The 11,571-nt window shown below is 40.1% G+C and overlaps 1 protein-coding gene across 1 annotated transcript; it reads left to right on the forward strand.

Annotated features, from left to right (window-relative positions):
• Positions 1 to 7,675: 7,675 nt before the first annotated feature.
• On the forward strand, positions 7,676 to 10,983 carry nkx3-3.L (NK3 homeobox 2 L homeolog). The gene is made up of 2 exons (XM_018225289.2): positions 7,676 to 8,031; positions 9,946 to 10,983. The coding sequence occupies exons 1-2, from the start codon at positions 7,773 to 7,775 to the stop codon at positions 10,374 to 10,376; spliced, it is 690 nt and encodes a 229-aa protein (XP_018080778.1). The 5' UTR covers positions 7,676 to 7,772; the 3' UTR covers positions 10,377 to 10,983.
• Positions 10,984 to 11,571: the final 588 nt, after the last annotated feature.

Consider the following 11,571-nt stretch of genomic DNA (forward strand, 5'->3'; position numbering starts at 1 on the left):
AGTTGAGTATGCAGGTTCAGCCCATAAATCAGGTTGAAAATTTGCACAATAGGGTGGGAATTCTATTATTTCAACAGGACAAATAAGAATCTGTTCCTGCCATTAGTCGTGTATGGGGAGGAAGGCAGTCATACGCTTCGTGATTATTTGTTTTTGCTCTTATTCTTTAAACACACTGTTCCTTAACACGCCTTGTGCCTCCGACATTTTCCTTCAAAATACACTTAAAATACACTTTCAATTGATTTTATCTTAGAAAACCACTGAAGCCGTTACATGTGGCTGACAAAAGAAAGGTCTTTCTGTGAATGGCATGACACCTAAGCTTTGCAAATGAGGCTTCTGAAGAATGAAGGGAGAAAAAAACAGGTGTTGTCCTTGAGGTTGTTCAGAAAAATACGGTTCTGTTTAAATTAATGCTCATGAGAGTTAAGTAGATTTAGGGAGGGGGAAAACCATCAAGGTTAGTTTGACTTGAAATGGCACGAGGACACTTTGCCCCTGGACTTGTTTATTTTATTGTTTTTCTTTTTGGTTGCATTGAAACTTCTGCACAAAAGTGAGGTGGTTCAATACAATCCACAGGTGCTGTGTCTCTTCTTGTGGCTATTGTTAGCTACACACGAGCTGATTCTATTATTTGTTGTTTTTAAACAAACTATTTGGTGCGTCCATGCCCCCTCCAATCACAGTAGGTGATCAAACGAATTGGGATCCAGATTGGTGCATGCTTTGGCTTCCCACCCAACCAAGCTTTATAGAAATCATAGTGATGTTTAAAAGCATAAATCTGCTCACAAACAAGATCTTTTAAAATAAAATGGCCCGTTATATAGTGTAATTTTCAGGACAGCTAATTCAAATATTCTGTAGCAGCATTCATATTTCAATTGGCTGTTGGGGTTTCATATTAGGTTCCCTTGTCTTTGAGTTCATTATTTATAAGTACAGCCCATTTCTGCTGGCTGCCAAATCAAGCCTATGTACTTTGGGTGATTCTGACCCACCACAAATTGGATACAGACTCATTATGTAGTTATATTGGTTATACATAGACAAAGATACCCGTTTGATCGAACAACTGAGTAGGCTGATTATTATTAAATCTGGGTCCCCATGCTGCACGGTATATGCTGGGTAAGCTTCCTCTGTAGTTACACCCCAGCATTGGCCCCAAAGCAAATCTGGGTCTGATTTTGCCTGTTGCCAAATGAGCAGATCTGGTAGTAGACATACTAGTAGCCAAATAGGCCAACACAGACTTTGATCTAGTGGCATAACTACCATACAGTCATCCAATGGTGTCATTGCCTTAGAGCAGACCCTGAGGTCTGGGCTCCTATTCCTGTGGTTGGGGGGGTCTACTATTAGGAAATGGCTCTTCCTAGCCCCTTCCTCTGATTTAATATTTGGTGCCGCCACAAATAAGCAAGAGAGCAGTTCAGCCAGAAGGGGGTGGGGGCAAGGGTGTGCACCAGTGGTATAACTACTAAATAGTAGGCCCAGAGCAGGAAGTGCACTCTGCTCCCTGCCCACCCCCTGTCAAAAGCGCTCCCAATCTTTTGAAGATCGGCCATCAGGGCTGTTTCTGAGGCAGCTCCTGCAATGCCACCCCCCCTCAGGCCCCCATCTTGCACTAGAAGTGCCAAATTTCTGGTTTAAAAAATTAAGTTAAGAGGAACAGCTTATTCCCCTCCCTGGTAACCTGTTCAGCACTGTTTTTTCAAACCGCTTCATTGGCCCAGTGACCCTGGATGCTATTGGGTCTCTAGCGGGCACCAAAGGGGTGTGGGCCACGGTGCAATCACATTCCTGGTAGTTACACCACCAGCGTGCACTGAACTCGACCCCCCAAGTGTTTTTATGGAAGGTTCGACTCATGATACACTGCTTTGCTCTGTCTATTTGCAGGGCAGAATTTACTATCCAGGTGCCCCTAGGCCGGCTCCGCAAATCCTACGATCGAAAGATCGAAGGAAAAATGAACGATGAAATCCTTTGAATCGAACAATTCGAAGGATTTTAATCCATCGATCGAAGGATTTTCCTTTGATCAAAAAAACCTTAGAAAAGTAATGGGGAAGGTCCCCATAGGCTGACATTGTCCCTTGGTAGGTTTAAACTTCGCTCGAGCTTAGTAAATGTGCCCCTGGGTGTCCAGTAGTATATGTATAAAGCTATCTGTAGCAGACTGGGGAGTGGATTTGCACTCTGGCTATGACTGCAATCCATCACACGGTATAATATTTTTAAGGCGTAAATTGTTTTACATAGAAAAAGTCATTATTTTCATAGGTAAGTTATTTGACGAATAAATAAAAAGAAATTGACATTGGCAAATGAATGAGCTGGCGGCTGGTTAAATACTTCACTGAAATATCAGGCATTCCCCAACTAGCTCAGTCTCAGTTCCTGCATAAATATTATCACCCTGTAAAATTCAACCCTGCCCTCTCAATCCTCATTCAGAAATGCTGAAATACATTACACATGTGGATTATTGAAAGAAAATCCAGCCTGCACTGGCCTGGATGGAGACTTTTGCAGAAAAACCCACAAATTGCACCCATTTACTCACCTCCACAATAGAATAATAAAGAAATCTGTGCAGAAAGAGAAGGTCTTTAGTTGAGTGGCAGGTAGGGTTGCCACCTTTTCTGGAAAAAAATACCGGCCTTCCTATACAGTATATTTAACTTTTTTCCCTATTAATAACATTGGGATCAGCCATCATTTTTACCGGCCAGGTGGCAACCCTAGTGGCAGGGGGATAAAAAAGAACAAATCAAGCAAATTATTACTATGAAATTGAACCAACTTAACAATAGTTTTTGATCAATGGCAGCTTTAAAAAGCCAAAAGAAAAAGGCAATTCAAAACTAAGGAATAAAAAGTGAAGACCACTAACTAACTAAGACATACTAAAAGGCAACTTAAAGGTGACCAAACCTTTTAATGCTGTGTTTTAATGTAAGTGGGAGAATGAACAATGAATACTGTAAATTTGTTTTGTTTTTTAACTGTTAATCTGATAGGTGGGGGAAGAACTAAATTGTAGCCAGTCACAATATTACAATGTTCCAAGGATTAGATCAGCCTGTCAGAAGTCAAGGTTCATGTTCAGTTGGAGAGACAATTTGCAAATGGTTTGTAATCATCAGCTCTCCAGTTTTCAATTTCAGCAATTTGGTTGCTAGGGTCCAAACTACCCTAGCAACCATGCATTGCTTTGAATAAGAGACTGAAATATGAACAGGAGGGGGCCTGGATAAAAAGATGAATACTAAAGAGTAGCAATAACAATACATTTGTAACCTTTCAGTGCGTTTGTTTTTTAGATGGGGGGCATTGAGCCTCATTAAAAAGCTGGAAAGCGTCAGAAGAAAGTGGCAAATAATTCAAAAACTGTAAAAAAAGGACAATTGGAAAGTTTCTTAGAATTGGCTATTCTATAACATACTAAAGGTTAGCTTAAAGGGATACTGTCATGGGAAAAAAAATTTTTTTTAAAAAAATGAATCAGTTAGTACTGCTCCAGCAGAATTCTGCACTGAAATTAATTTCTCAAAAGAACAAACAGATTTTTTTATATTCAATTTTGAAATCTGACATGGGGCTAGACATTTTGTCAATTTCCCAGCTGCCCCTGGCCATTTGACTTGTGCCTGCACTTTAGGAGAGCAATGCTTTCTGGCAGGCTGCTGTTTTTCCTTCTCAATGTAACTGAATGTGTCTCAGTGGGACATGGATTTTACTATTGAGTGCTGTTCTTAGATCTACCAGGCAGCTGTTATCTTGTGTTAGGGAACTGTTATCTGGTTACCTTCCCATTTTCTTTTGTTTGGCTGCTGGGGGGGGGGAGGGAAGGATATCACTCCAACTTGCAGTACCACAGTAAAGAGTGATTGAAGTTTATCAGAGCACAAGTCACATGACTTGGGGCAGCTGGGAAATTGACAATATGTCTAGCCCCATGTCAGATTTCAAAATTGAATATAAAAAAATCTGTTTGCTCTTTTGAGAAATGGATTTCAGTGGAGCAGCACTATTAACTTATTTATTTATTTATTATTACTTATTTTTTTCCCATGACAGTATCCCTTTAAAGGTGAACAACCCCTTTAATACAGAACCCTCTAGTCACATGTTCATGCTCACTCATTTGACTTTAGTGTTGATAAATTTGTCTTTGTAATTTTTTTAAAAAAAAGCTAAATTGAACATTTTTATACCTTCACTTGATGACATCAAATACAACCCAGTACAGATAATCCTGATTGGAGAGTGCAGACCACAGCTGGGAACAACAATGTCAGTTTATTTTGGCTGCTTTGTACCAAAAACTCTGCAGCTCCAGCGTGTTCCTCTCTGCATGGCTGAGTTACCTTTTTACACCAAGTTAGTCTTCTATGGACCCAAGCATGCGGGGCTATTTAGAAGCCCATATATGAGAGATAAATGGGGCTCTTGGAAAGTGTGTCAGGCTGACAAGCTACAAAAGGACAACTGCAAAGCAGAAGACCACCCAGGCTTCATCCTATGCCTATTAAGCTGAAAATCAAGTGTGAGAAGGGAGGAACTAGGTAGGAGAGAAGCCACAGATTCTCATTAATGGTTTATATTCTTGTCTTGTGTATACTTAGCAAGTGACAGTTGTGTGGCTGTCGTGTAGGGAGATTCACTAACTGCCAATTGGGGTAAATCTGGTTTTGTAAGAAGGTATCTATCACATGTGATGTTTCATGCAACAGTCTCATCTCTGCAATAAGTCTTCTCTACACAGTTCTAATATTAATTCATCATGGTGATAGCATGGGTGGAAGTCTTAACTCACAATAATGGTGGTGGATGACACTTTTATTAATTTTCCATGCAGAGGAGACTGGAAACCTACAAAAGCACTCACGCTGCACCAAGCACCTGCCTCGGCGGGGTAGGGGTGTTGATTACAGGATGTGCTGTGTACCTCAATATTAATTGTGCAGAGATAAAACCTTGTGTGCTACTAGGTCCACAAAGCTGAGCTTACAAAATGCCAGGAACCTAGTTACTAAGTTCCACATTATATTTTAAAGGGGCGGTTTACTCTTAACTTAACTTAATGGCCAATGCTAAGCAACTTTTAAATTGGTCTTCATTTTTTTAAAATAGTTTTTTAATTATTTGCCTTTTTCTGACTCTTTCCCCCTTCCAAACTGGGGTCACTGACCCCATCTAAAAAAAACAAATGCTCTGTAAGGCTACCAATGTATTGTTGTTGCTACTTTTTTTTACTTATATTTCTATTTTTCGGTATGCCATTATCTTATTCAAATCAATGCATGGTCGCTAGGTTCATTTGGCTAGCAACCAGACAGCTGAAATTGCAAACTGGAGAGCAGCTGAATAAAAAGCTAAATAACTCAAAAACTACAAATAATGAAAACCGATTGCAAATTGTGTCAGAATATCACTCTCTATCATACTAAAAGTTAATACCCCTTTAAAGGGAACCATAATGTTGTATATATATATATATATTTATATTTATATACACACACCTCTCTTTCACTAAATATACTTCTTTTATTCCCTTTATTTCTATTTACAGGATCGCCATTGGTGTCTGAAATGTACCAATAAAAAACTCTTTGCACTTGTGCCAAGCCTGTGTCTCCCAATGCATGTTGGGTAATGTAATTTGTTGTTTAACAATTTGCCAACTGCCAAGTTTAATGTAAGACTACAATACCCAGCATGCAATGGGACTGACTTGTGTAGAAGTCAGGAGTTACCAGATTTGGGGCTCTGTACCCCAGTCTCCCGTCCCTCTTAAAGGGATACTGTCATGGGGAAAAAAAAAAAATTCAAAATGAATCAGTTAATAGTGCTGTTCCAGCAGAATTCTGCACTGAAATCAAATTCTCAAAAGAGCAAACAGACTTTTTTATATTCAATTTTGAAATCTGACATGGGGCTAGACATTTTGTCAATTTCCCAGCTGCCCCTGGTCATGTGACTTGTGCCTGCACTTCAGGAGAGAAATGCTTTCTGGCAGGCTGCTGTTTTTCCTTCTCAATGTAACTGAATGTGTCTAAGTGGGACATGGGTTTTTACTATTGAGTGCTGTTCTTAGATCTACCAGGCAGCTGTTATCTTGTGTTAGGGAGCTGCTATCAGGTTACCTTCCCATTGTTCTTTTGTTTGGCTGGAAAAGGAAAAGGGAGGGGGGTGATATCACTCCAACTTGCAGTACAGCAGTAAAGAGTGATTGAAGTTTATCAGAGCACAAGTCACATGACTTGGGGCAGCTGGGAAAATGACAATATGTCTAGCCCCATGACAGATTTCAAAATTGAATATAAAAAAAATCTGTTTGCTCTTTTGAGAAATGGATTTCAGTGCAGAATTCTGCTGGAGCAGCACTATTAACTGATTCATTTTGAAAAAAATGTTTTTTCCCATGACAGTATCCCTTTAAGCATTCTCGCGTTTGCCGGTGATTTACCTCAATTTCAGACAATTTTGGGGCAAAAAACTGCTGGCCACATAGATGTCTAGAGGTTGACCTGTTTTACCAATATTTATTGAAATTGTATATGTATTAGGGTCTTACGGTGCCCCTATACGTCCTGTACCCCCCTCTGTAGTTACACTCCTGGTCAGGGGTAATCCTGGCCCCTCCGCCGCCTGCTGCTGCCTCCCCCTCCCCCGTGCGTTTGCCTTTTTTCGCCTGATGGGGTCCATGATAGCGGCAGAGAGGGCCAGGACGCTAGTGCAGAGAGCCTTACTGCGATCTCTGTGCTAGAAGAGCCGAATTTCCGGTTTGAAAACCAGAAATTCGGTTCTTAAAGTACCAGGAGCGCCATTTTTGCCGCCCCTGGTACCTGGGGCGCTGCCGCCTGAGACGAGAGCCTCAACTCGCCTCATTGGCAAAGCGCCCCTGCTCCTGGTGACGGCCAAATCTGTCCCATTTTTCTTCATGGAAACATTTACGAAACAGTTAAAATTTAAAAAATTGTATTTTCACTAAATTAGACTTTTTTTTCACTGCATATATTGTGCTATTATTGGGCTACTTTTGAAGTGCCACTCGGCTAGTTTTGGGCTCTTTTGTAGCTGACTTGGGCTGGTTTTTAAAATTAGAACTGGCAACCCTGCTCTCCGCCTACGGCGCAAACTGCGCGCATATCCTGGCGCCTACCATTCCAGCAGCGCCCTTCCACACACACACACACACACACGCTGCTATCGTTGCCTTTACGCCACTTGCTAAAACAATAAAATCATAAAGTATGTATATTTCATTAATAGTATTCGAGCCATATAAAAGCACACAGGGTTGGTTGCGCGGCCATTTATAGATTATTGCGCACTGGCTGCGTAAAAGACATAAAAATGCTGTGCTTATGTATATCGATTGATATTGTTATTGGGACCCGAAAATCACTTCTCTCTCACATTCATCAAACAATCTGTCCGTTGCACTTAGCTCCCCTCAGCCCCCCTTTATTCCAGACCTATTTGGTATGACCCAGAGACGCTCCGGTACCACTGGAGCGCCGAGTTCCGAGCTGACAGCAATAGCAGCTAAAACTATCCCAAAACGAAGGACGGGAGGAGGGGTGTGAGTGTCCCAAGCAGCAGGGAAGCAGGGCGCTTGAATGCCGGTGGGTGTCAACACTAGCCCCGCCCTCTTGGTGTGGCAGGAGTAGAGATAACGTGGTGCCTGTCCTGCTCCTCTCGCAGTAGCGCGCACACTTTCTCCAGTGCATCGGATACTATGCACTAACATGTCCCTCACTGGGCTCTCACCGCTTACCTCATTCTCTATACAGGATATCCTTGCGCGGACCTGTCCGGACTGCACGGGGGGCAATACTGGCAAAGAGAAGAGAACTGATGGGAATAGTATCACTCCGCCGCACTCTCCCGGCGCTGATGATGGGCAGGTGGAGAACCCGCCAATGAGTCCGGAGAAAGAGAAAACGGACACGGACTCGGGGACAGAGGACTTCCCTTGGGAGCGGGACACTGAAGCATCCGCCAATGGTACTTGCCCGCTGTTTGTATCAGTCTGCACCAATGTCTGTATCTGCGCATCTATTCATCCCTCTGTCTGTATCTGTGCATCCCTATGTCTTTCTGGTGTGTGTCTATAGGCACCCCTGTCACTTTCTGTCATTACATATCTATTATCTATATATCTAGCAGTACTTATCCTTTATTTATATATTTATATCAGCAGCCTAACTTGCCTTTATGACAGGGGTGCCCAAAAGGTAGATCAGTAGACTTTAGGGTTAGTTCACACAAGGCAACTTTGGAAAACGAAAGTTGCTTTAGCGCAGGCGACTTTTAATTATATCAGATGGGAAGACACGCTGCGGTAGTTCGGGCAGATTGTCGCCCAGAAGAAGAGGCGATTAGTCGCCAGTCGACAAAATCTCCCCGAATCTTCTCATGTGAACTAAACCTTAGCTGGTAATCAGTAGATCCCAAGACTAGCTTGTCTAAATCACCCTCCTGTCTCATGCTTTTCATTCACATATTTATTATGTTAAGGTTACATAAGAAATCGTTGTGAAATATAGCAATATACGTTCTCTCATAAATAAATATAATATTTAAGTAATATTTTCCACGGACAGAATGATAACGATGCTTTTATGGATGTAGATCATAATGGGACAACAGCACTAAAAGTAGACTTCACATTAGTAAAGTATGAGCACTCCTGCTTTATGGGATATAAGAGGAAACCCACCCAAGAACATCTATCTTTCTATCATCTATCAATCCATCTATCCGTCCATCTATCTATCTATCTATCTATCTATCTATCTATCTATCTATCTATCTATCTATCTATCTATCTATCTATCTATCTATCTATCTATCATCTATCATCTATCTTCATCATCATCATGAGTTCTCTATCTATCTATCTATCTATCTATCTATCTATCTATCTATCTATCTATCTATCTATCTATCTATCTATCTATCTATCTATCTATCTATCTATCAATCATCTATCTATCTTCATCATCATCATGAGTTCTCTATTTATCTGTAAGTCTTTCTATCTATCATCTATTTATCTGTCGGTCTTTCTGTCTATCATCTATCTATCTTCATCATCATCATGAGTTATCTTTCTTTCTGTCTATCTCTCTATCATCTGTCCGTGCTATCTATCTATCTATCTATCTATCTATCTATCTATCTATCTATCTATCTATCTATCTATCTATCTATCTATCCAACTATTTATCAGTATGTCTGCCTTCTTTGTGTGTCAGGGTGCATAATGTTTGGAGCCCAAGAAAAAATATTTGGCATATATTAGAGCTCTCTTAACTAGAGTCTGAATCTCAGGCTACTGTTAGAAAGATGATTTAGAGTAGAATGAAAGGAAAGAGAAAGGAAAGTGAGGAGCCTATGTAGGAAAATATGTGAGTGTTTCTACTCCTTTTTGGAAGAGGGAAATTGTAGTTTTAGCATGTTGCTTCCCAGCACTTACAGCTGATTTTGAATGCAGGAATTATAAAAAAAAAAACAGGACTTGTTATAAGTATTACTTATAATAATGATGATGATAGTACCACCAATTATTAGGTTTATGATTCATTTTAATAATTAATTTGTGTGGGCTCCATGGATATTGCTTTCATCTATATAGACACGTGTAACTACACGAGTGAATAAAGGGTCACTTGTACAGGGCAGAATCAGGTGAATACATGAGGCAGATGTTTGCTAATGAACAGGGGGTATTTGTATTGTCTGGCTGGTGCTAATGGTGCCTGTTAAAACAGCATTTGGTTAATCGTATGTATAGAGTCACTACATCATGGCATGAGTGATACCTACTATAACCAGTAAGTGAGGTTCCTATTTCAGACTGAAGTTAATTACACCTATATGGCACAGATGTATAAACACTTCCATTTTGCCTTGCAGGTGCTTTTCCAGATCCTTCTGGAGACAGGCTGGGAGACAGCCCCAAGTCCAGTAAGAAAAGGTCCCGGGCTGCCTTTTCTCATGCTCAGGTTTATGAACTGGAGAGGAGGTTCAGCCTTCAGCGTTATCTCTCTGGGCCTGAAAGGGCAGACCTGGCAGCTGCCCTCAAACTCACAGAGACCCAAGTAAAGATTTGGTTTCAGAACCGGAGGTACAAGACCAAGAGGAAGCTGATTGCCAGCCAGACAGCACCAAAGTCCTCTCTTGTCCCAGCCAGAAAGGTGGCAGTCAGGGTGCTGGTAAAGGATGACCAGAGACAATATTGCCCTGACGATATGCTGAGCCCATCCCTTCTCTCTCTATACCATGCATACCAGTATTACCCATACATGTACTGTCTGCCAGCCTGGGTACCCCACCTCCCACTTTGAGGACTCCTATACCCCCTGATTCTGGGCCACTGTGAGACTCAAGCCATGTCACTATAGCTGGCTCTCCTTGTACTGAGCCTAGCATGAAAGGCACTTATTGGGATTATATGTGAAAAATACACCTACCTACCTACCTACTGTTCACTTCATAAATCTCATTCATCCTGGTTAAGTTGTTTCAGTGCCACACTGTAAAGCAGCAGATCTACAGCTCAAACGGATTATTCCACTTATTATAAGCACCCCATACCCTGTGTAAGTTGCTTCACACTTATATATATATATATATATCTATGTGTGTGTAAAAATATTAAAAAAAAACCAAATATACACATAAACACACATACATAGATAAATGAGAATAAATGTTAATGAGTCTTTGTACATATAGCTGAGTGTGTTAATCTACATACATATATATAAAGGTGTGAATTCATATGTGTAAAGATTTATTTTTTGCCTGCCCTGTATATTCCTCGTAATTTATTCAGTTTGGGCAAAGACAATATACAGAGAAGATTAATACATCGCTGTATGAAAGCTGTGTGTACATACTTGTGAATTTTTTTCTAAATTAGAAAATAAATTATAATTCATGTTTTTTTAAGCATATAGACCATTTCACTGTCTGAGATGTTTATTTTTTTGTTGTTGAGCCGAGAGGCGGAACTGTACTGTGCTAATGTGTTGTGGAGAAATTGAATATCAATTCATTCAGCATCATAAAAACTAGGATATGAGATATTTAGGATTCAAAATGATCAATGTGAACTGTTAGAACATGCATCTTATTACATATAATAGCGCATCTATATAACACCTTCAGGATAGCAATAAAAGGCAGTTGTTTGCAATGTGACATAATAAATAACCCATATATTTTTTTTCTATAGAGGGATAATTAATAAGCCAATAAATTCCTTATTACTATATACAAAGAATAAACAGAAATGGCAACTTCTGTAAAAGTTTGACTTGCATTTAATGTTCCTCTTAAATATATTTTATTGTTGTAAAGAATAAGCAAAATATTCGGTAACAAAAACATTAAAAGCAGAGAATTACATTAGTAGGTCCTTGTTTTGTATAATTTAAAGAAGTTCTATTTTACCACTGCAGAGCAAAATTTTTTAAAATAAAGTGAGTAGCAAGGAGATAAGATTTTTTTTACAATTATTTGTTCAAAAATGATATA

The sequence above is a fragment of the Xenopus laevis genome, chromosome 7L (genome assembly GCF_017654675.1).
Source record: "Xenopus laevis strain J_2021 chromosome 7L, Xenopus_laevis_v10.1, whole genome shotgun sequence".
Taxonomy (NCBI): domain Eukaryota; kingdom Metazoa; phylum Chordata; class Amphibia; order Anura; family Pipidae; genus Xenopus; species Xenopus laevis.

Excerpts from the sequence above, each read along its gene's own strand:
- nkx3-3.L (XM_018225289.2), top strand. The coding sequence starts at position 7,773 with ATGTCCCTCACTGGGCTCTCACCGCTTACCTCATTCTCTATACAGGAT. Across the intron at positions 8,032-9,945 it reads CACTGAAGCATCCGCCAATG|GTGCTTTTCCAGATCCTTCT; the intron begins GTACTTGCCCGC and ends TTTGCCTTGCAG.